General features: G+C 44.1%; 2 protein-coding genes across 3 annotated transcripts in view; one reads left to right on the forward strand and one right to left on the reverse strand.

Moving 5' to 3' along the window:
• The window catches only part of GPR137C (G protein-coupled receptor 137C), a 63,600-nt gene that overhangs the window by 36,674 nt on the left and 1,402 nt on the right, over positions 1 to 25,524 (forward strand). The window lies entirely within an intron of this gene.
• The window catches only part of ERO1A (endoplasmic reticulum oxidoreductase 1 alpha), a 35,999-nt gene that overhangs the window by 1,366 nt on the left and 9,109 nt on the right, over positions 1 to 25,524 (reverse strand). The window contains exons 2-15 of one of the 2 annotated variants that reach the window (XM_045013902.1): positions 23,827 to 23,946; positions 22,284 to 22,367; positions 17,911 to 17,949; positions 17,388 to 17,464; positions 17,228 to 17,301; positions 15,745 to 15,865; positions 9,191 to 9,237; positions 7,787 to 7,798; positions 5,529 to 5,555; positions 5,254 to 5,346; positions 3,270 to 3,516; positions 2,293 to 2,362; positions 1,831 to 1,917; positions 1,473 to 1,606 (exon numbers count right to left, since the gene is read on the reverse strand). In XM_045013902.1, coding sequence (XP_044869837.1) covers positions 1,473 to 1,606; positions 1,831 to 1,917; positions 2,293 to 2,362; positions 3,270 to 3,516; positions 5,254 to 5,346; positions 5,529 to 5,555; positions 7,787 to 7,798; positions 9,191 to 9,237; positions 15,745 to 15,865; positions 17,228 to 17,301; positions 17,388 to 17,464; positions 17,911 to 17,949; positions 22,284 to 22,367; positions 23,827 to 23,946 — 1,232 coding nt within the window. The remainder of the gene's footprint in view (positions 1 to 1,472; positions 1,607 to 1,830; positions 1,918 to 2,292; positions 2,363 to 3,269; positions 3,517 to 5,253; positions 5,347 to 5,528; positions 5,556 to 7,786; positions 7,799 to 9,190; positions 9,238 to 15,744; positions 15,866 to 17,227; positions 17,302 to 17,387; positions 17,465 to 17,910; positions 17,950 to 22,283; positions 22,368 to 23,826; positions 23,947 to 25,524) is intronic. The other variant, XM_045013903.1, reaches the window with a different exon arrangement.

Below are 25,524 nucleotides of genomic sequence, written 5' to 3' on the forward strand. Positions count from 1 at the left end.
TACTAGCTGCCTATTGAATTTAAAAAACAGCAAAAAAAAAAAAATATCCGCCTCCCTTTCCATTTCTTATAAGGATACTTGAAGCTTAAATCTCCTCAGTGTGATAGAGATGCTTGCTTTAATCTTGGAAGTCCAGGGGCTCCGGGCTGCTGGCCCCATGGTGTCCGGAGTTCCTAGGAACAGCTCTGTCCACCATTAGGGAATTTTTTCCCCGAGAACCCCCTGTAACATTTAGTGAACCCCCAGGGGTTCACAAACCCCAGTTCGGGAACCACTGAAATAGAGGATACCGACTAGCTGATCTGAAGGTCATTTACAAACATGATAGAGTAAAGAACATTTCAGTTTGTCTTGATGTAGTTAAATGTTTGTTTTACAAAGCACTTCCAGCCCGTATAGATGGGAAGAGAAAGTGGAATGAAAGCCCCTTATTGCTGAATCTAGCTCCATACTGGGGTTGACACTCCTTCATAGTACTTTAGCACATAAAAGGACATGGGGGATGGGGGGGGGGAAATCTCAGTGTCATTAATCAGCTTCCTTTGGAAATATTCACCTGTGGAGCACTCCCAGTTTCATACAAGCTGTTTTCTAAGGTCCCATTAAATCAGCACATCAAAAAGCAAACTGCAGTAGCCAGAACTCCCTTTTAAAAAGGATGGCAGCAGCACTGAGTGGTTTATTTTTTGCCTCTCAGCACAAGCTGAAAAATGTCAACCCGCTGAAGAAAGTGCTTAATGTTTTCCAGACCAACTTCTCTACCCTGGAGTTTTCCCCCCGCCATGTGCTACCAACTGGCGTTACTGGGGATAATACTCAGAGGCTTGGTTTGAAATTAATTTAGCTATAAACCAGGATTACGAAACTTTAAAAGCCAGCAACTTGGTGCAAAGAATCTTACAGTAAACCTGTTAGCCAACTAAGAACTCCAGACCTGTTAACAGAACAAAGGGGCAGCGTGTAACCGTCTTTCTTTTGAAAGGCTTCTTTTTTCCACAGCGACTGCCAGCCAAACCTCCCCAGCTCCCAAAGAGCCTAATTGATGGATGCCTGTTAAACAGAACTCTTGCAAATAGATGTACCAATTTACTTTTAAAACAACTTAGAAGCTTTAAGGTCAGCCTCCACGCTAAACAGGCCTGATAACGGGTACCTTTGTTGAAGGACAACGTGTTCCTAAAACAAACAGATACATGCAATTTCGTACAGACTTCTGAATTCTTCATATGAGAGCCTTGAGCATTAACTTTAAATCACAGAAAATGAAACAGAAAACATTATTGCTTATTCCTACTTTAAACAATATCAAAACAATCAACTGAAGTTTAGAAGTGTCATTATCAAGAAGTTTGATCAGATCTTAAAAAGTTAACACTGCAGTTACTAATCACAGTACATGTTTTTTATTTGCATGCACCACCTTACATTTTATTTAGATTGGAAAAAAGCAAAACACAGAATTTTAAACTAACCTTCCAAAAGCATTGAAGAAGGAGACAATTTCTTGTCTCGTTAGCTGGAATCCGTAAGAGGGGCCACTTTCTGGCATGTTTTCTATCAGTTTTTGTGAAAAGAGGATCTTCAACGCCGTACCCAAGCCCTGAGTCTGTGCAGTATAAATAAAACAGTAATAAGTGTGCCATTTGGTTAGTAAATTAACTTCACTTCCCACCACTTTATTTGAAGAGACTAATACAAACAACAAAGTCATCTTAACTGAGTGGGTTCATTTATTATGTACGTTGCAGTAACACCTAGGAGCCCCAGTCATGGACCAGGACCCCGGTGCTAGGTGCTGTACAAATAGAACAAATTGCTTATTGGACTTACTTGAAGCTTTCCCCAAAGGCGACATTTTAAACACCCAACGCAGTCCATAATTCTTGAAATATTCCTAAAATGGAGCCTAAATTCCTCCTTTAAAAAAAAAAAAGGAGGACTTTTAAATCACAAAACATCATTGTTACATGGTTATTAAGAGATTTAATAACCACGTCGATTAGTTAGTGCCTAAGGAAATGCTTTCAGGTATTAGGGGCTCTATCAGGCAGGCTGTACCCTACATGTACCCATTTCCCAGACAGGTTTTGTGGTGCATCTGAGCTTTCTACCATTACCAGAAGTCCTAAGAAAACTAGTGTATATGTTTACTCCAGCTGGATATTTCTGGTCTTGTAACTTAAGCATATCAATGTCTTATGATGTCATATTCAGTCTGATAACCCAACGTGAGAAGTACTTTATCCTGTCAGCAAGTAGTTTGAGGAAGGGGGGCACAAGATGAACAATTACCTTTAGTTTAGCAGCTTCCTTTTTATTTCCAGCAAAAAATGAGTTTTCATCAAAATGCAAAGGGAAAGACCTGAAGCAAGAACAAACATGGTGAAATTTGTAAAAATCCCTAAGTGACAGGAGCTTACACCCCATTTTCAAGTGATTTAGGCACTTTGGCTCCTAAGTCTCACTGAAAATCAAAGGCAATTAGACACCCAAGTCACTTAGGAATCTAAATTCCATTTTCAAAAGTCATTTGGGCTCTGAAGCTCATCACTGAAATCTATTGCATTCACTTAAACTTCTCATAGCAAACCTCATTTTTATAATAAAAATGAGTTATCCATGTCTCAGTCACGAACAATAGGAGACCGGGCATGGGAAACTGATGAACTACAGCAACTCCTTCTATGCGCCCGAGGGCCAGATTCTAATCTGACCTGCCCCATACATCCAACATTAGAGTCTTGCCCTATATCCACAACCATCTCTTTTTAGATATTCAAAATGATTTTGGACTGAAACGTAAAGCTAGTACTAGAGTTCCGCAGACCAGTCAGATAGAAAGTAAGTTTCAGGAGTGACAACTAGACAGTTATTAAAACTCAGTTCTGCGAAAGCTTAAAGACAACCTAAACTATTAAACAGTGGGGTTAGTACCTGGTTTGACCGTTTGAATTCAAATACCTGGGCAAGCCACTTAGCCTCTCTGTGCTAACAGAACTGCCCTGTCCCACCGGGGTGTTATGAAGTTAAGTACTTTACAAGAATGCGAAGCGCTTTGAGATCTACTGATGAAAAGCTCTATGTGAGAGCTAGGTATTATTACTACTGAGAGTACACTGGAATACTAATAATAATAATTAATATCATAGGCTGACCCATACCATCCCACTACAGAAAAAAAATAAATCTCATTTTCTAAAACATTTTAAGTAGGGAGAGAATAAGACATATGCATAGCTGCTCACTATTCCCTTTCCAGCATTATTTACTTGGTTAGGTGAAGGATTTCCAGCAGTTGGTTTTTGGTTTCTCTGTCTCTGTTTTCATTCCCCGTGAACAACTGGAATCCCGGGCGCTCAAAGAATGGCAGAACTTTCGACATTGCCCGTAATTCAATTAGGTAGAGGAAATACAGGTTCTTGAGCCTCTTGGGACCTTCTCCTTGAGTAAGGACTTCATCAAATCTGTGCTGAAACTCAGTAACGTTGTGTCCCCACTTTGTCCCCGACCACGTATCTTAGAGAGGAGAAGAAAGGGGAAAGGGCAGCTTTGAAAATTGGGCAGTAAACGTCTTCCCCACTATGCCATGCAGGTGGGTAAAGGTAATTTTTAGAATTTAATGTTTACAGCACTTGGGCCTGGTCCACAACAAAGGTGCCCTAGCTTTTTATACTGATTTACAACCTAACTTCCTATAAAACCCTGTGTGAACATTCTTAAATCATCTTACTGGCTTGTATTGGTAAATTTACAGGTACAACCTAAATCAAGTTAACCAGTTTTAAACTGATCTACGCATATCTAAACCGATGCAACCCCCTGGGTAATTCAATTTGTTTTTAAAACAACTTTAGTTAAGCTGGTGTAATTTGCATGAACACGAGGCCTTAGCAGTATCCAATCCACTGATTTCTTAGTTCAGCATACACTGATTGATGCCCCAATTTCCTTTGTCTCTTCATTTCTACCCTCAAAAATCATTAATCCATTGCAAAATTCAGAGGCGCATTTTTGTTATGGGATGATTTCCTGTGCAGGAAGGCAGAGTGAGCTTCCCTGTTTAATTCTTGTTGCAATGAGTGCTGGACCCAGAGCTGCAGGCATTCCCGGATGAAATGAGTGATGTCAGTGCACAGAGAGGTTTTATGCTGCCTTTTTAACTAGACGTGCAGCAAAATAAAAAGTGATTTGTCCAAACGAGGACTAGTGAAAATATTTTTAGTGTTTAAGCTCCTAAAAAGAGTCTGTAAACAAGAGAGAAACTACATACAAAGGTCAAAGATGTAACCATCATCTGGTGGCTGACTGACACAGTGTGGGATAAAGACACACTGTTGTCGCAGGTTACAGACACTTAACCATAGAGTCTGTTAAACAAGAACTGTTGTACTAAGAAGTCTTAAGGAATCCTGTAATGTGTGCAGTTGTCTGTCTGTACAAGCAGTGTATGACAATTCTTGGCCAATTCTGAGGAGTCAGACGTCATTTGAATCATGCTACTGAGAAGTACAGACCAAAATTTTCAAAGCTGGGTGTCTAAACTCAGGCATCTAAGTCCATATTTAGGTACCTCAAGAAAAGCAGTGTACATGTCCTGGGGAAAGTTAAAGAATCTTGGAAAATCTTAACAGATCAGAATCTCAGCGAGAAATTGCTGCTAAACTTACTGTAATTGAGCAAAGCGTGAAGGGTTAACCAGATTGACAGGTAAGGCTGGGTCAGAGGTGGAAAGTTACTCCAAAGTGAGCTGTGACGAGAATCTGGAGGCGTGTAAGGGGCAAAGGGCAGGCATTTTCAAACCGGAGTGCCTAAAGTGAGCCCCATTCAGGCAGTTCAGTACAAGGTGCGGAATGCCAGCAGCTCCGTTCAGCAGAGAGACGTGGAGGCTCAGCACTTCCGAGCATGTGCCAGTTTTCAGGTGCCCAAATACGGATTCAGGAGCCTAATTTATGGTTTGAATTTTTTGGCTTTGGTTTCCAATTACATTTTTTTTAAATTAAGACTTCGAAAGGCATTTGGAGAATTGTATACCCAAACCTCCTGCGCCTTATTTCCACACCCAGCTGTCATCTGTGTATAAGGGAAGAATGAGAAGAACGAAGGGAGAAGAGAAGGAGAGCGAAGCTGGACCCAAACCCTGCTGAAATGGGCTATCAGCTAGTATTTTACTAAGCAGTGGAAGTCAATTCCCATCTCAGCTGCCTGCAGAAGCAGCCTTGCTCTTAGCAAAATAAGGCAGAAAGTCTCACCCACCTTGCAAGAGGTACCTGGCGCTCAAATGGGTGTTGATGCTTGCATGTAGGCCAGAAATGAGTTTGTAGAAAGCTCTCTTCTCTACGCAGAGGCCTGGAAGGAAAACGAGTCAATATGTAAAACGATTAAGCCTGTGTCTGAATTTCTTTCCCTCGCTGTTATCAGAGATCTAATTTAATCACAGTTTGCTTTGGCAATTAATGCCCCGCTCCCCACATCACCACCACAGAACGTCAATTTTGTATCATTCACAAAAGAACAAAACAAACCATTACCTTCCAGCCAACTGTAAAATGAATTCCCTGGAAATGAAGAAACAAAACAGTCACAAGAGCTTTGACAAGGACAATTTAGCACATTCACCAAAATAAATCGCCTAAAACATGTTACAAATTTGTTCAATGCTGTCCTCAGCGCATACAAAACAATTCGGAAAAAGTTACAGGCTAAGAGGGAATCCATGTTCCTATTAGGTAACTCTTCTCATAACCTCACATCTGGTTTTGGCGTCACAGTAGGATTGGTGGACAGGCTAAGGTGATGATCTGGCAATCAGAACACCCTGGCCAGATCTCTGAACCAATCAATGCAGAGCTGCAATGACTTCGGTGAGACTGCATGGGCACAAAAGTTTACCCACACCAATCTGATTCAGGATCGGGGCAGGTTTTTCCAAGAGAGGGCACACAAAACCCTGTTGAAAGGGCCTCACAGGTGACTGGCACCAATGTCAGACTCAACATTTGCTAGCAGCTAAAGACAGGCTACTGACATTGTAGCAAAGCAAAGCCGAGTGTCTTTTCCACCCATATGAGCAGGAGCTGGGAGCACTGAACTGCAGAAGAATAACCCCAACCCCAGGGGAAGTGGCGGGCAACAGCTTGCATCCCTTTTTGGGAGGGGAAGAGGGAACAAACGGTTTTATTACTGACAGAAGACACAGCATTATAACAGAGAAATAAAAACAAGGCAAAGGTCAGCGCGATCTACAGCCATCTCAAACCGGGACTTCGTACTTGCTCGCTGCAGGGTGACGGAAGAAAATGCAGAGAAAGAACAAAGCAGAGAGAAACAAGCCACAGGGAACAAAGGAAGGAGAACAGGCAGAGCACGTGCACAGGCTGAGTCCTGCGCGGCACTAAATACTCCTACGACGTATACAGCGCTCCCAGCTTTGAAGGCAATAGGAGTTGAGGGCATTTTGGCATCTCACAGGAGCGAGCCCTTGAAAACGTGAGATAGGTGCCAGCTGCTATTGCCTTTCAGTGATGCTGGGTGTTTAGGTTCCTGTGAAAATCCCCAGTCTTATGGCATTACGTCAGGTAAAAGCAGCTCCCTCTGCCACAGCAGAGCTAGCATTAACAGAGGCACAAAACACACCACCAGGTCTTATGGGATGGGGTTTTGAAAAGCACTAGGGGGCTTGTCTACACAGCCAAAAAAAAAAAGACCCAAGGCAGCAAGTCTCCGAGCCCAGGTCAACTCCCTCGGGCTGCGGAGCTAAGAACAGCTATGCAAATGTTCAGGCTCTCGCTGGCGCCCGGGCTCTGAAATCCAGCAAGGGGAAAGAGTCCCAGAGTCTGGGCTCCAGCCCGAGCGACTAACCTGCTATTTTTAGCCCCCTAGTTGATCCAGGAACCTGTGCACCTCTTTGGCTCTTTTGAAAACCCCACCCAAAGGCTGTTAGCCTCAAGGAGGGGGCATGTTCTCTTTAGGAGTCGCAGAGATTCCTAGATTCCAAGGCCAGAAAGAACCATTGTAAACATCTAGGCTGATCTCTTGTATAACACAAGTCAGAGAACTCCCACCTCCCCAAATAATTCCTACAGCAGATTTTTTTTAGAATAATAATAATAATAATAGGAGATATACCTATCTCCTAGAACTGGAAGGGACCTTGAAAGGTCATTGAGTCCAGCCCCTGCCTTCACTAGCAGGACCAAGTACTGATTTTTGCCCCAGATCCCTAAGTGGCCCCCTCAAGGATTGAACTCACAACCCTGGGTTTAGCAGGCCAATGCTCAAACCACTGAGCTATCCCTCCCCCCTAGAAAAACATCCAGTCTTCATTTAAAAATGGGCAGTGGTAGAGAATCCACCAGGACTCTTAATTAGTTGTTCCCGTGGTTAATGATTCTCACAGTTAAAAGTTTACACCTTATTTCCAGTCTGAATTTGTCTAGCTTCAACTTCCAGCCATTGGATTGTTAGACCTTTCTCTAGGTTGAAGAGCCCGTTATTATATATTTATTCCCCACGTAGATATTTACAGAGTGGTCCAGTCACCCCTTAACTTTCTCTCTGTTAAGCTAAGCAGATCGTCGCTATAAAGCTAAATAGATCCATGCAAGAGAAACTGAACACCGGAAGATTTCAAGACTATTCCCATTTTCGCTGGAATAATTACTGTGCTAGCCTGGCTGACTACGCTAACTCTTCAGATCGTGGAAGCAGAAGAGGAAGAGGCAAAAGTTCTGTGTCCTTTTCTGTTGTGGTCAGGAAAAAAAACAACAACTCAACACAAGTTACTCACCATCATTACCTCCTGGGGGGAAAAAAAAACAACAACAACATAAATTACGTCACTAGAATTAATTCCAAAGTGCAAAGACTATTCGGATATTGTTGTTAAATCGACTCAGACAAGAGAATAAATAGTGTTAGCCGTGTTTAAAAGCATTCTATCCGTGCATGATAGATTATCTCAAGCCGACACAGTGAAGGTACGAGATGAGCAGAGTGCTTTGAAAGAATCTGACTAGGACGGAAGTAACTGCTACAAGGTATTAAGATCACTCCCAAGGGCTTTGGGGGAAGAAAAATGATCGTGGGATTAGTAAGCACAGGACTGGAAGGTAGGTGACCTGCTTTCCACCTCTGCCACAGACTTCCCACGTGACTTGGGTAAGTTATTTAGGGACCTATCCAAAGCCCATTCACGTCTAAGGGAAGACTCACATTGACCTAATTGGGTTAATCATCGTGTACCTCATCTGCAAAATGGGGATTTCTCCACTTCACTTCCCACGTGGACAAGACAAAGCTGAAGTTACACATACAGTACAATGAGATCATCAGAAGGCGGCACTCTTATTTTATTTTCCTTTGTCTATTTTGTCCAGCTACACTGCTCTTTGAGCACACTCTCATTTTATTCATGTGTTAATCAAAGAATGAATTGCAGGAGCTTGTGCGGACAGAATTCAGATTCTCTTAAATCAAGTGACAAGTGAAAACCCAGTCCCTAGACTTTTCTTTTGCTAACTCCTAATATGGTGGAAATTAGCTGTCACCACAGATGCCTGGAGTGCTGCAATTGGGCAAATATTTTTTCAGGCTTTCATACGTAACAGCTCGCATGACCAATGGGGTTAGATTTCAAATGAAGAGGAGAGAGGGGTGTGGTCTAGTGAATAGGGTATTAGACTGGGTTTCAGGAGACCTGGGTTCTAAACCCAACTCTGCAACTGAGCGGCTGTGTGTCCTGGGTCACTTCACCTCTCTCTGACTCTGTTCTCCTTACCACCCTTTGTCCATCTTGACTATTTAGATCATAACCCCTAGGGCAGAGTCCATCTCTTACTAGATGTTTGTAAAGAGGCTAATACAATGGAGGCCTTATTTCATAGGGATGTTCTCAAATGCCCCTGGCATCTGCAAGTATAAAAAGTGAGTGCCCATAAACCAATCCTGTTCCCAGTCAACGTCAAAGCTCACATTGAATTCACTGGTGCTGACTCAGAACATTTTCCCTGAGCTGTTACACACAAAAACATCCTCCCTCCGCAATGCCCTTTATGGTACACACACAGTTCTAGGCTTGATCTAAACCATTTTTCTTTTTAATTCATAGAGCCAGCATAAATAGCTTTCATCATTAATGCCACCAAAACTCATGGGCTTCCAAATAGCTTAGTGGGACGATTAAATGACTCACCTCTGCCAGAAGCCAAGGGATTTAAAGGTCTTTCTATAGTCAGAGGCCTAAGAGACAAAATAATTTAAGTAAGTAATATGTAACAGCCACTTGGCTCTGCAAAAACATTCATGAAAGTCAAACAACCCAGACTGGCGTTGAACTGTTTCCTCTGCCCATACAGATTTCAAGGTGGCGGCAACACAGAAAAGAGGGAAATTGTGCCCCATTTGGATTTTCTTTTATGCATTACCAAAAAAACAAAAAAAAATCCTTTTGTTACACTCTGATGTGCCTCACAACAGCAAGCCCAGAACACCAGGAAATCGAAGCAAGACACACAGGCTGGTGGTCAATCAACACATGTAATAACCGTGAACCGGTTAAGTCAGGAACAATCTGAACCAAACATAACAGCAGTCAAAAGAGCCGGTATGTAGCAGCAGACTTTGAGTAACCCCGCACATACCCAACGCTACTCACCCCCAGGAGCAGGAACTAGAACACCAAGTTCAGGAAGCAATAAGCAGGAGGCAAAAAAACCACAAACACACACACACTTTCCTTCTCTTCTCCCCAGAAGTTCAGCAGTACCTTGCCAGAGGCACCAGGCGATCCTGTAGGTTATACCTCAGATTCAGCTCAACTTCCTCAACTGGCCACATGACATAGTCACACACAGAAAGGAGCGTCCTCCTCCCTCTCCACTCCCCTGTCAGTAGGCAGTATCTCTCTCACTGGTCAACAACACATTCTCCGTGTGATAAACACACTCGCCACACTCTGTACCCTGGAACCCGCAACATCATGCCACGAGTTATCAAAAACACCTGCAGACCCTTGCCTAACATACACTACGTGTCCAGGATAGAATGCATGGAGTCGTGCATGGGGACGCTTTCTGAAACTCACGTATTTCCTAGTCACATCAGCTTTGAGGATGGCAAAGAGGTGGGATGAAGCTTTTCTGTCAGCATACACAAGTTGGCCCTCATAGGTCAGCTGAAGAAATGATAGAAAGGGGTTTCTACAGTACAATCATGAGGTGAAGGCTAGGACTATAACAGGGTTTAAAAGAGAACTGGATAAATTCATGGAGGTTAAGTCCATTAACGGCTGTTAGCCAGGATGGGTAAGGAATGGTGTCCCTAGCCTCTGTCTGTCAGAGGGTGGAGATGGATGTCTGATGCAGTCTCTCCGCTTTCCCATTTCCTTGCAGAGGGTACACAGCAAATTTATAATGTACTGTACCGATCCTCGCCAGAAAGCCTTCAAAACTCTCGATACAAAGTGTCCCAGGATCTAAAACAAGGCACCCTAGTAGGCCAAACACTGCAAATTAAGCGCTTAGGCAAGAAATGAGTTCCTTTGAGGTGCCTTATGAACTTCTGAATGCAAAGGGGTAATGTCAGTAATACTCCATAACTGTCAACAGCGTGTGACCACGCAGTGCAACTGAGGGGCCAAGAACATTGACTGCAATTCTCTGCCACGGTGTGTCTATGACTACTGGTTTCAGAGGGGCTGGAGGAGCAGTTCTTCTACGCATTGTGCATGCTGAGCCTGCCTTCATCTGATGCTCAATGTCTGAGTGCAGCCCTGGCCACCCAGCACCAATATGCATTTGTTCCTTCATGTGCAACTCCCAAATGTCCTTCACGGGCCACATCTAGGATTGTTTGTCACAACGCTGCTGGGACAATCACCTGAGCTTCTCTGCATAGGATATGTTGAATAGCACATGTCTTCACCATGAGCTCGGAACAAATTTTGTAGAATGTAGACAAAGTTCTCTTAAGGATCGGGTCCATCCAAGCCGCCTGTACAGCATGTACCATCTTGCACAGTTTAGCATCAGTGGTCTGCCCTAGTTCAATGGGCAGATCTTTCAGTAAAGAGTATCGGGTGTACTTTGCTGTTTCTGCACACAAGGGCACCAACACAGCAGAATTTCTCAAATGAACATCAGCAAGCAAATGACGTCTTCCTTTGATACACACCAAATTCAAGTTCTTACTGCTGCAACTGAAGAAACCACTGCTGAGGGCTTGGCTACACTTACAAATTTGCAGCACTGCAGCAGGGTGTGAAAACACCTAGCGCTGTCCGTACTCTTAGCGCTGTCCGTACTCCACCTCCCTGTGGGGAATAACGGACAGCGCTGGGAGCCCCGCGTTATTCCCCACAGGGAGGTGGAGTACGGACAGCGCTAGGAGAGCTCTCTCCCAGCACTGGCGCTTTGACTACACTTAGCGCTTCAAAGCACTGCCGCGGCAGCGCTTTGAAGTGCTAAGTGTAGCCACAGCCTGAGTGTGAAGCTGCAGCAGTCAATCACTTTATGATCGATCTGCCAGAGAGGCAAATGATCAGTTTCTAATGTAAAATGTCTCCCCACTAAGTAGACTTTGAAGTGTACAATGGCAAAAACCATGCCAAGAATTCTCGCTCCATCTGGGAATATTTTGTTTCCATTGGGATGAGAGTATGGGAGGCAAATATAACCAGCCATCCCTCCTGGAGCCGAACTAGGCCCGGTCCCCAATTGCATGGATCAGACTGAATCACTACTGACTTCATTGGATCAGAATAAGCATATGATTGGATACTACAGAGGGCCTGACTCAGGGTTTCAAAGGCCTGCTTTGCCTTTTCAGTCCAAACCAACTGGCCCTGGGTTAAACCCCACAGTGGCTTGGCAAAGGTACTAACGTGGGGCAGAGCGTGACCACCTATGTTTCAAGGTAGGCCAAGGATCAAACGTAAACTGCTACCATCTGTGGGTAATGGTAGCAAAGCAACAGCTTGTAGCCATTCAGGTGCCAGTTTCACACCATCGGCCAACAGAGAACGCCCTAGAAAATCTAAACCATCTTTTGCAAAACGGCACTTGGCCGCATTTAACTTTATGCCAGCTTGTTGGAGCTGGGCTAGCCCTGGTCCAGAACAGCATTATGCTCAGGAGGACTCTTGGCAACCATGAGAATGCCATCCAAATATCAACATGCAACCTAGATATTATCAAGGAGCTGAGACACCGGTCTCTGAAATACCTCAGGAGCACAGACTCACCCAAAAGGGAGTTGTTGATTGCAGTACCTCCCAAACGACATGCTGAAAGTCAATAACAACTGCAAACTTTCAACCACAGGTATTTGCTAATAACCAGATCGGTTATCCAACAGAGAGAAAATCCAGGATTTACTCAGCAGGTCACCTCTTTGAAGGTTGGCAAGTGAAACTCCTCATGTGTCACATACTTATTAAGTGCCCTAAAATCTGTGCACAGTCAAATGTCATCATTCTTTTTGTGTCCGATCACCTTGGAGGAGTGGGGGCTCCATTTCCATAGGCCCTTCCACCTCCCGCATGATACTGTTATCTTTCATGCGCTGCTTGGATCTTGGTGACAAATGCAGGAGGTACATGACATGCAGGTGATGCAAAGGGCTTGGCATTTGAATCCAGCTGGAGAGAGTGCGCATATCCCATTGAGAGAACATCACCACCATTAAATAAATCATGGTGTCCCTGAATGGTATTCTAGCCAACATAACCACACCTAAGGTGTTCTGTGGGAATTCCTGCATAATACCACACTAAGCACAGATCACAGGACAACAATGGAACGGCATTTGCAGCAGCACCTTTACCAATGTAAAACTCTGCAGCACAGGCTATGCCTTTGTAGAACACAGAGCTCCACTCACTGTCTGCAAAGCATACAAATGCCAAGCTTTTATCACCGCTGTAGTCAGGCAAATGGCCAGATTATGAACTAACCCAGAGGGGAGAACATTAACATCAGCACCCATCTCCACCATGCACTTCAGCGGTGAACCATTAATTTCTACATTATGGGATACCCGCTACAGCACCTTGCCACACGAGAAGACAGTATCAAAGGAAACATCAAGGTCCCCAGTAAAGGCGGTCTCCTGCGGCTCCACATTTACAGGATTTGCCCGTCATTGTGAACCTGTGCACCATGGCACACTAACTGAAAATGTCCTTCCTTCCCACAAGCCCAGCCCTTAGCAGCTGTAGCCAGGCAGGCAGGGAAACTGGCCATGTGACCCGTACTACCACAGCAGAAACAGTGAGGCGCTGGAAACTTTCACGCCCGGCTGAGACCCGGGTGTGGGAGTAAGTAGCGCCGTACGACTGAGGGACAGAAGTAGAAAGAACAGCTGATGGGTTAAGTGTAGACCAGAGGTGGGCAAACTATGGCCCGTGGGCCATGTCCAGCCAGCGGGACCCTCCTGCCCCTGGTCCCTGAGTTCCTGCCCCTGGCCCCTCCCCAGCTGTTCCCCCTTCCCCGCAGCCTCCGCTCACGGCACCACCAGCACAATGCTCTGGGCAGCGGGGCGGTGAGCTCCTGGGGCAGTGCTGCTGCAGAGCCCGGCCTGACCCGGTCTCTGTGCTGCGCGGTGCGTGGCTGGCTCCAGCCGGGCGGCGCAGCTGTAGCACTGCCAGCCACCGGTGCTCCAGGCAGCATGGTAAGGGGCAGGGAGCGGGGGGTTGAATAGAGAGGAGTTCGGGCGGGGAGGGAGGAGAGCTGGGCGGTCAGAGGGCAGGGAACAGGGGGTTGAATGGGGGCAGGGTTCCCAGGGGGACAGTCAGGGAGAAAGGGTGGTTGGATGGGGCAGGAATGATTTAGTTGGGGTTGGTCCTGCTTTGAGCAGGGGGTTGGACTAAATGGCCTCCTGAGGTCCCTTCCAACCCTGAGATTCTATGATTCTATGAATGAGAGGAGGAGTTGAATGGGGCAGCAGGGGGCAGTCAGGGGTGGAGGTTCTCGGGGGGGGGGGGGGGACAGGGAGCAGGGGGGTTGGATGGGGCAGGAGTCCTTGGGGGTTGTCAGGGGGCAAGAAGCAAGGGGGAGCGGGGCGGACGGATAGGGAGCAGGGGCCGGGCCACGCCTGGCTCTTTAGGAAGGCACAGCCTCCCCTAACCGGCCCTCCATACAATTTCCAAAACCCAATGCGGCCCTCAGGCCAAAAAGTTTGCCTGCCCCGATGTAGAAACAAGGGTAGCAGCAGTCAGAGACACAGAACCCTTTCAGCCTGAGCCCCTCAAATGCTTCACTCTTAGCAACTGTGGCATCAAAAGCTAAGAGTTCTAGCATCTTTGGCCAAAAACCATTCACCCAGGAGGTCACTGGCTACACCAATCATAACGTCCCCAAAATCACAATCCTGGGCCACCTGCTGCACACAACATGCAAACTCGCGTATGGTTTCGTTGGGCTGCTGGCAAACTTGAAAAAACATTTTCCTCTTTAGCAGAACAGAATCTCCAGTCCCAAAATACTCATTGAGGTGCTTCACAGCCACATCAAAGAAGGACTTGGGCTCCGGGAGTTCATCATAAGTATCAATGTCATCATGGCACTAAGCAGTTCTGGAGCAAGGGTAATCTAGCCACATCGGAGTGTTGCAGGATCTGCACATAGTTCCAAAACTTCCAGACACAGTATCACCAGTTAACAGGTGAAGAATGTGTAGGCAGCGTGGGCTGCAGAATAGAAACACTGTTGGCCATAATGTTACACTCCTATATACCACAGAACAGCAATCCCAAATCACACGGAAATCGAAGCAAGACACACAGGGAGGCGGTCAATCAGGACATGTAATAACCGTGGACCAGTTAAGTCAACCACATTCTCAACAAAACATAACAGTCCAATTGGAAGGTATGTAGCAGCAAGCCCTGCATAACTTCACACAGCCAATGCTACGTGTGTGCATGCGTGCACACACTCACACGAAAACTGGAACACTGACGCAGAAACCAGGAAGCTAACAGGAACAGCATGCAATAAGCAGGAAGGCAACACAACACACACACACAAACACACCTTTGAAAAACCATGAATGTCAAATCTGGTCTTGCCTAGTTTGCTGGAGGACTCAGACATGCCTACAGGGCTCTCCCAGTCTTTCACTAGAAGGAAGTGGTGACAAATCTTCAACAAAGCCATTACCTCCCCACTGTATGAGGCCAACAAACACAGATTTAATGACTCTGAGGATGAGTCACCACAGTAGTTAATGGTGATGCGATTCCACTGAAAAGATTGCCCCAGATCCTCTCAGAGTTTCAACAATCCCCAGATTGTAGCAATCCACCTTCCAGCAGATGCAGCTTGCTCATGGCTCCTTCAAGACCCATCAGTACCACCCAGTGAGTCAACCAGGATTAGTGGAGAGCAATGGGAAGGAATCCCTCTCTTCTGCAGCTGAAGACCCTGTCTGTGCAGGGTTCTTAGCTAGCCTGGGACCAAGGGGTGACGCTCAGATCCTAGCATATGGCATTGCAGCAGCTGCCATGCCTTTAATCAGCAACAACATTGATTGGTGTGACCAGGAAAAAGATAGCTAAAAATATTACACACAAATCCTGAAGACAAGAATGGACGTTTTCCATGGACATTTTCCAACAACATTCACAGAACCTCCCCCACTTAAACAACTGTCTTAGAATTTGTGGGGGAAGTTTTCATCTGATCAAACGTATTTGTGCGCAATGAGTAGTAACCAAAGCACACAGAGAGACTCTCTTAAACCACATACTTGAAACAGTTCTCCTCATAAATGCTGTTCCAGATCTTCCAAGCCTCTGGTCCTTTGTAACCTGTGTAGCGTTCAGGATTCAGGAGTAAATCCATATACTCTGCATCAGGAGACTGTATATCTGTGGAGGGAAGGCCTTAGTTGAGGATAAAAGGAAGTGAAGAAACTACATACTCAGGGCCAGATTTTGCAACCTTGACTCACACTGAGTAATACCATCTTCTCTGCATAGCCCCTAGGGGACCAGACAGCAAGTGTGAAAAATCAGGACACTTCTTTTTTTCAGGGAAGGTGGGGTATAGTGCAGATATACGACAAAGCTCCTAATATCAAGACATCGGGTCACCCTAGTAGCCCCTCTGAAAGCAATAGGAACATATCGAAAGAGGAGTATTAAATGAGTAAGGTTTCAGAATCTGGCCCTTAACAACCAACATGTAGGCTATGTCCACACACAGCAAGGGAAGCTGTGACTAACACAGGTAGGTGCACCCATGGTAGCTTTAATCTAGCTAGCACAGGTAACAATTGCAGCATGGTCTTCAGCACAGGCTGGTAACCTGAGCATGTACCCAGAACCAGGGCACTGGGAATGTTAGCCTATTGCTACTCGTGCTAGCACAGGTGTGTCTACCTGTGCTACAATCACACCTTCATTTGCAGCATAGACACACCCTTACCTGTCTTCTAGTTTCAAGTCTGAGCCACACTGTGAATCCACTGAAAAATGAAAGTTAAAACCTGTGTGTCTGCTCGGAAGCCTGAAACATTTGCGTTCCAAAGATCGATAGTTGCCACTTTAATGAAACTGCAAAGATCAACGGACATATTTTTACAGAAAGGAGCCTGCATGACACAGCACATGTATATGCACACACCTTGTTACAGGGGGACAGTTTTCCAGCACTCAGTACTGCCAGCTGGAATGCTTCCAATTGCAAAGGAGTCTATGAAGTACAGAGTATTTCACTTTGTCCTGGTCTACACTTAAAAGTTAGGCTGACATAGCATGGGACTCAGGGGGGTGAAAAATTCGCACCCTTGAGCACCGTAGCTAAGAAGATCTAACCCCCAGTGTAAACCGTGTAGAATGCTTCCATCACTCTAGCTACTGGCACCTAGGGAGGCTGAGTTCCTACAGTAACAGGAAAACCCCTTCCGTGGCTATGGGAAACATCTACACAACAGCATTACAGTACCACTGCTGTGCTGCTGAAGCACCCTTAGTGTAAACATGGCCATTGTCTCAACCATTACAGAGTTAAGGAATATGGAACGTCAGGTTTACCACTGCAGCAAATTTGACAAGGGATAGTTCTTCTTGCATCTCTTAAAAAAGTACAAATAAAGATTAAACACAAAGAATTCAGACTTACTAGTATATTATTCCACAGCTTAAATTTTTACAAAGATTTCAGACTTTGCAATCAGCCTTTGTTTAAATATTGTCACAAAATCATTCACACTAGACAGAGCCTCATACCATCAGCTTCACAAAAGTTGTCTGAAGAATCTTCATGCTGGGTCCACTGAAGCATGGCTCGCTGGGTTTCCTCGCTACAGAGGATAAAGAGAGAGAGTTTGAGAGTCAATATTAATTTTTCTTTATGACAAACATAATGATTTATTGAATGAAATTATACCTCAAAGATTCATTAACGGCACCAAGTCTCTTAGCCTCCTCACATTCTCCAACATGTTTACTGGCTTCTTCTGAATACTAGAAGGCAAAGAGGAAATAGCTGATTTTCTGCATTTAAAATCCTTCCCCAAATCCACTCAAGTATTTGGTCTGATTTTCAAAAATGCTGGGCACCTATAGCTCACAATTGTCTGTCAATATTTCATCTTAACCTGTATTTCTACAAAAGGAGCAGGATACTTGAAGATGTTTAGAGGCCCATGCGATTGTAGTGATCACTTTGAATTTCACCTCAAAAGTCCCCACTGGCAACTTCTGAAACTCCAAGAACTTAGTTGTTTTGAATGGGAAGTAGTTTTATGAGCATTGTGACATTAAAAAGGGGCAATATTCTAAACAGCAATTGTCAGGAGGAACAGAGGTTATTTGTGGTATACTTGATGTCAACCTGATTAGAGAGGTTTGTATCAGCTGTAGTGAAATTTAACAGTCACATGTCATACCATTCATACAGACACACATACCTTATAGCTTGCAGATTCAGCTCCACCAGGGACTTCGTTCTGAAATGCAAGATATAAAACTGAGACACGTTTTATCCATCGTGCTGATGTGGTCTTCTAGTCTAATTTCAAGAAACATTAGGAAACTGACCTAAAATCTTTCAATAAAATTAATTAGAGGAGCAACGTGGTTTTAGGATTAAGGCACTGGACTGGGATTCAAGAAATCTTGGCTCAAATCCTAACTCCTCCCTAGATTTCCTGTGAGAGTCATAGATTTCACAGCCAGAAAGGACCATTGTGATCATCTAGTCTGACCTCCTGTATAGCGCAGGCCATAGAATTCCTAGAGCAGAGCTCTTAGAAAAACATCCCACCTTGACTGAAAAATTGTCAGTGATAGAGGATCCACCATGACCCTTGGTCAATTGTTCCAAAAGTTAATTACTCTCACAGTTAAAAATGTACATCTGATTTCCAGTCTCAATTGATCTAGCTTCAACTTCCAGCCTTTGGATTGTGTTATATGTTTCTCTGCTACACTGAAGTGCTCACTATTAAATATTTGTTCCCCATGTAGGTAGGTATAGACTGTAATCAAGTCAACTCTTAACCTTCTCTTTGTTAAAATAAATATATTGAGCTTTTTGAGTCTATCACTACAAGTCATGTTTTTTATTCCTTTAATCTTTCTCATGGCTCTTCTCTGGACCCTCTCAAACAATTTATCAACATCCTTCTTAATTTTAGGCATTTCCTTTAGGGCCTTATTCTCATTTACATTTAGGCTCCTCTCTATTGCCATAGTAGTGTAAGGGGGCTTAGCGTACACCAGAATCGGGCCCCAAGTCTCTTTGTACCTCAGTTTCCCTATTCCCTCAAAAGGGAATAATAATGCTTGCTTTCTTATCCCATAGGGATGCTGGGAGGCTAATTCATTAACATTTGTGAGGCACTCAGACATTATGGGGGGTGTGCCACAGAAAAACCAATAAGAAATTAATATTCATGTTGTCTTTTTGGGAGGAAGGGGAAGAAGGAAGATGAAATTAGCCAAATGTAGCAGAATACACAGTATGTGTGACTGAGTGGTAATTCTTCCTGAACTAGACTGTTTTAAAGTGTTACATCAGCTGATATATTTCCTGTTAATCAGGCCTCCCCACCTCTATATCTGAGATGTTACAACATGGCTATCCAGGGAAGAAAAGCCAATTCTCTTCCTAGGCAAGATTACTTTAATGCACACTGTACTTTTTAAGGATACGTGAAAATTAACTATAGTGACACGGAAAACATAATCTAAATAGGATCAGGTCATATCAGGCAGCCTTCTACCTTTAGAGTACTATATTCTTTTGACTGCTTTCATCCAGGGTGGATTTGATTTAAATCACTAGTCAGGAAGACTCGATTTAATCATGGTTTTCTACATAAAAGTGCATTCTTGTTGGTTGTTACAACCTTAACACATATTCTTCACGACTCAGAGATAGATGTAGGTTTCATTTTTAGAAGGTATACACTATACATTTTTAAACTGATATATTTTGAAAACTTTTCAGATTAGTTCTACAGCTATATCAAAAAATGAATGTTTGTTTGGTTATTTCATTTACCAAAAGTAATTAAAGCAGATATTTATGAAGTCTTTGGAAGGTGAACTATCTCCAATTAAACAGGTTAATCATTAATATTTGGAGGATTTTCTCGCCATGCTGTACTAGGAGGAGAACATTACCAGACAGACATTTACATTTTTTTTAATTTAACTAAAACAAAATGTATTCTGGATTTTTTTCTTCAACAGCAAACATAATATTTTAACAAAAAAGCATATGTCCCTCGCTTTTCACATTTATCTCCAGACTTCTCCTCCTTGTCCAGATCTATTCCGCCCCCAACAATCTTCTATTCACTGAACTTTTTGAAACTCTGCACTTATCTATATAAGCCTGATCAGAAAGCTACAATTGTGTTAGCTACAGTAAGGAAATGCATGGATTGCTGTCCTCTGTAAAGACTGGCTAGAGAAGAAACAAGTTACTGTGGCCAGATTTGTAAAGGTATTTAGGCATTGCTGTGCACAGCCTTGCAACACTTAGCCGATTTAGGAGCTAAGTCTCATTTTCAATGACTGTCAATGGGATTTTGGCTCCTAAATGCCTGAATCCCTTTTGAAAATGAGACTTAGGGTATGTCTACACTACGGGATTATTCCGATTTTACATAAACCGGTTTTGTAAAACAGATTGTATAAAGTCGAGTGCACACGGCCACACTAAGCACATTAATTCGGTGGCGTGCGTCCATGTACCGAGGCTAGCGTCGATTTCCGGAGCGTTGCACTGTGGGTAGCTATCCCGTAGCTATTCCATAGTTCCCGCAGTCTCCCCGGCCCATTGAAATTCTGGGTTGAGATCCCAATGCAAAAACAGTGTCACAGGTGATTCTGGGTAAATGTCGTCACTCAATCCTTCCTCCGTGAAAGCAACGGCAGACAATCATTTCGGACCCTTTTTCCCTGGATTGCCCTGGCAGACGCCATAGCATGGCAACCATGGAGCCCGTTTTGCCTTTTGTCACTGTATGTGCACTGGATGCTGCTGACAGATGCGGTACTGCAGTGCTACACAGCAGCATTCATTTGCCTTTGCAAGGTAGCAGAGACGGTTACCATCCCTATTGCACCGTCTGCCATGCCATTGTAAATTGGCAATGAGATGACGGTTATCAGTCGTTCTGTACTGTCTGTTGCTGTCATAGGTGCTCCTGGCTGGCCTCGCTGAGGTCGGCCGGGGGCGCATGGACAAAAATGGGAATGACTCCCTGGGTCATTCCCTTCTTTATGTTTTGTCTAAAAATAGAGTCAGTCCTGCCTAGAATATGGGGCAAGTCTACTAGAGAACCAGAGAGCACAGCTGCTCCGTGTCAGAGCCCCAGAGATCCCGCAGAAACGATGAGCTGCATGCCATTCTAGGGGGTGCCCATGCAACAACCCCAGCTGTTGCTTCCCTCCTCCCCCAACCCTCCTGGGCTACCGTGGCAGTGTCCCCCCATTTGTGTGATGAAGTAATAAAGAATGCAGGAATAAGAAACACTGACTTTTTAGTGAGATAAAATGAGGGGGAGGAAGCCTCCTTCTGCTATGATAGTCCAGGCAGGACATTAAAGGGTGGCGGGGAGAGGAGCCCAGCCTCCCGCTGCTATGATAGTCCAGGCAGTACAGAATCTTTTCTTTAGACATGAAAGGGGGGGGCGGGCTGATGGAGCTCAGCCCCCAGTTGCTATGATGAAGACGGTTACCAGCCGTTCTGTACCATCTGCCGGGAATGACCAGGAGTCATTCCCATTTTTACCCAGGCGCCCCTGGCCGACCTCACCGAGGCCAGCCAGGAGCACTCACGGGCTGATGATGACGATGGATAGCAGTCATATTGTACCGTCTGCCACCGGGAAGGGGATGCTGGTGTTCAGCGCTGCAGCACCCCGTCTACCAGCAGCATGCAGTAGACATAGGGTGACATTGAAAAAAGGCAAGAAACGTTTCTTTTTCATTTTCTTTCGGGGGGGGGGAGGGTGTAAATTGACGACATATACCCTGAAACACCCGGGAAAATGTTTTTGACCCTTCAGGCATTGGGAGCTAGGCCAAGAATGCAAATGCTTTTTGGAGACTGCGGGGACTGTGGGATAGCTGGAGTCCTCAGTACCCCCTCCCTCCCTCCCTCCATGAGCGTCCATTTGATTCTTTGGCTTTCCGTTACGCTTCTCACGCAGCACTGTGCTGTGGCCTCTGTCTATCATAGCCTGGAGATTTTTTCAAATGCTTTGTCATTTCATCTTCTGGAACGGAGCTCTGATACAACAGATTTGTCTCCCCATACAGCGATCAGATCCAGTATCTCCCGTACGGTCCATGCTGGAGCTCTGTTTGGATTTGGGACTGCATCGCCACCCATGCTGATCAGAGCTCCACGCTGGGCAAACAGGAAATGAAATTCAAAAGTTCGCGGGGCTTTTCCTGTCTACCTGGCCAGTGCATCCGAGTTCAGATTGCTTTCCAGAGCGGTCACAATGGTGCACTGTGGGATACCGCCCGGAGGCCAATACCGTCGATTTGCAGCCACACTAACCCTAATCCGAGATAGCAATACCGATTTCAGTGCTACTCTTCTCGTCGGGGAGGAGTACAGAAATCGGTTTAAAGAGCCCTTTATAACAATATAAAAGGCCTCGTTGTGTGGACGGGTGCAGGGTTAAATCGGTTTAACGCTGCTAAATTCGGTTTAAACGCGTAGTGTAGACCAGGCCTTAGGTGTTGAGGTGCTGGGCACAGCAGCAATGCCTAAATACCATTACAAATCTGGACCTGAATAGATTCGTGTACTTACAGATGCACAAGGCTTTACTGCGCAGTCTCTTATCCCACAGTGACTGCTGTCATTCCAAAAAGGGCAAGGTTTCTTTAGGTTTACCTATAAAGAATTATATATAAAAAATAATTACATATTATACAAATCCACATAACCAAGCCAATGATATGAACCACAGCCTAATTTAACAACACTTGTTACCTTAGAAGTAGATCTAAGCCATAACTTTTGCAATAATTCTCATTTAGGGTGTAACTCAGCACACAGCAATCCACCCTTTTAAAAGGGCTTAAGTGACGCATGGCTCATGCTCTGGCTTTCTACACAGGAGTGAACTTCACGACTGGTGAAAAGATTCAGGATAAACTTTTGTACTTCTCTCTCTCACACGAAAAATGTTTTCAGTTGAGGTGACCTTACAGATGACGTTAAATATGGTGACATTAAAGATTTCAGACGTTCGGTAGCGCATTTTTCAGGGCATTTCTTAGATGCTCCTGGGCCTAGAGCAGATTCTCAATTACCCCCTTATCTGCCTCAAAATATCAACCTCCAAGCAGTGCTCTTCTGAACAACCCTAACATGTAATGATTTTTTTAAAAACAGTAATAGACAAAACTACAGCCAAATTGGGGGAAGGATAGCTCAGTGGTTTGAGCCTTGGCCTGCTAAACCCAGGGTTGTGAGTTCAATCCTTGAGGGGGCCATTTAGGGATCAGGGGCAATCATCTGTCTGGAGATTGGCCCTGCTTTGAGCAGGGCGTTGGACTAGATACCTCCTGAGGTCTCTTCCAACCCCGATATTCTCTGATGAATATACTCAAACATTGCCTCATGTTTGACTCCCCAGGTAGAAAGCTTTTTTAAAGCACAAATGGCCAAATTCTGCACTCACTCACAGCCAGTGCTTAATTTCTAATGAAAGAGGTACATGGGCTCAAGCAATTTTTTTACATTCATCACTGATGCAGCAAGCCAGAGGTGCTGGGGCTACGAACTGCCAAACCTAGACGTGCCAGAACTGCCCTGGCACAAATTCAGCACTGCTAATATTCATGCAACTCCAGCAAGGTTATTATGGGTGTAACTGCGGGCAGAATTTGGCCCGTAAAGGACCAGTTTAATAAAAACTGGATAGATGTTATAATGACCAATGCGCTTGGTCTTGTTAAGTGCCTCTTCGTGCGTACAAACAAAATATTGTTCTCACTGCACAGCTTTTGCCCCAGCAAATACTTTCCATACTTCACCTGGCATAAAAACCACTTCCTTGCTCTACCACTAAAGCCTTTAAAGGGAAAAAAAAATGCTTCAGAAGCAATTCTTAAAACTTTATATAATTTATTTGAAGACTATGTTGCCTCAAATTAAGGTTCTCCGAATAGTATGAAAGTCTGAATTGTTATGATCATGTTCCTAAAACAAGAATACATGAATTAAAAGATAATTGATAACTTATATGGAGATTTAAAAAAAAAAATAAAAACCACACAAAAACACACTACTTATCTAGTCCCGACATATTTTTGGCAATGAATATAATTTTCTAATATGAAAATACCTTGTAATGTCTAAAGTAGTCACTTTCCAGAAGTTTATTTAATCTAGGAAAAAGCTTGTTGTTGTTAAATGTATCTATGGTTTCAACATCACAGGTGCAATCGTCTAAGTAACCAGTGACCTGTTGAATAAAAAATAAAATATGACATATAATATGAACAAAATATAGGATCTATTTTTAAGTACAGTGCACAATATTTAATACAAAACATCTTCCCAGACTTTTCCTAAGAGGCTACCAGATAAGGAGGTTAAGGAGAATTAACAAGCATTCAACCCTGCTGTACTGGCTTGGTATTTTTTATTTTTTTAGACACAGCTTTGAGAATTGTCTTGTGCCTTTTGCAATATATCTTGGTGTCTGTAAATCTTTGTGGAGGAATGCCCTTTCTCCAAAACTTATTCATTGTTGGCATATTGCTGAAGAGCTGATATTTCATGAATACTTCACTCTTTTTTAAAAAAAAAACAAACTTAGATTCTGATTGAAACATTTGACTAAGCTGTATTATTACACATACACTCTTGTCCTGTCTACAAAGCATGCATAAATACACTCCTTTGGCCACATACATTGTATATGTACAATTTTAGGGCCTGATCCAGCAAGATGCTGAATGCCCTGAACTTTAACGGAACTATACCAATGGCAATTGCCTGCCTAGGTTTTTATAGGACAACAATTCCTGTAGCATCACAGGCCTGGGTCTACACTCGGGGGGTGGGGGGGGGAGGGAGGTCGATGTAAGATACGCAACTTCAGCTACGGGAATACCATAGCTGAAGTCAACGTATCTTATTTCGACTTACCTCCCATCCGCACGGCGCGAGATCGATGGCCGCGGCTCCCCCGTCGACTCCGCTGCCGCCGCTCACTCCGGTGGAGTTCCGGAGTCGACGGGAGCACGTTCGGGGATCGATATATCGCATCTAGACGAGACGCGATATATCGATCCCCGATAAATCAATCATAGTCTGGATGTACCCTCAGGGTTGTAAGGAGTGCCAGTCCCCTGCATCAAGACCAATTAAGCGATAACAATACCACCATCAGAACTCACAACGACCAAAATAAAGTCCTATTAAACCACTTTATTAAACCGTTTTTAGGCAATTGTGTTGCTGCCATTTTACTTGATTTAATCGGAACCGGACAAAATGTGATGGAATCTCTTCTGCCATCGATTACAGAGATCCAAGAAAACATTCATGTTAAATCTAGTTTAAAAAGCCAACGTGTCTTGCATCATTCCAAAGCAACTCAGTGGGCTGTTGTTGAGTGCTCTTTTAAGACCGCATGAGAAGACAGATTCATTTGTGATCTTACTGCACATAGATTGCTGGCTCAAAGAGGAAGTTGCACAATGTCAAATAAGTAGACAGAGTAGGAAATAAACAACTCAGCGTTAAAACACCTGAGCCAGAAGTACTCTCAGCACCCAACCCTTTACATTACGTTGGTGACTTATATTGGATTTTGACACATCAGTCCAACATACGGCAATGTGGCATTATCCAGTGTTTGGTAATATTACAGTTTTGGAAATTCAAGGACTTGAGACCAAGAAGGACTTTATATTTAAATAGATATATTAGTTTATGAAGTGAATACCCACAGGAAGTTTGTTACAGTTTATTATAATAGGTTCCCTTGACCCTGTCCTTCAACACCTATCAAAAATAGCAGAACTCTATAGCA

This window comes from Mauremys mutica, chromosome 4 (assembly GCF_020497125.1).
Source record: "Mauremys mutica isolate MM-2020 ecotype Southern chromosome 4, ASM2049712v1, whole genome shotgun sequence".
NCBI lineage: Eukaryota > Metazoa > Chordata > Testudines > Geoemydidae > Mauremys > Mauremys mutica.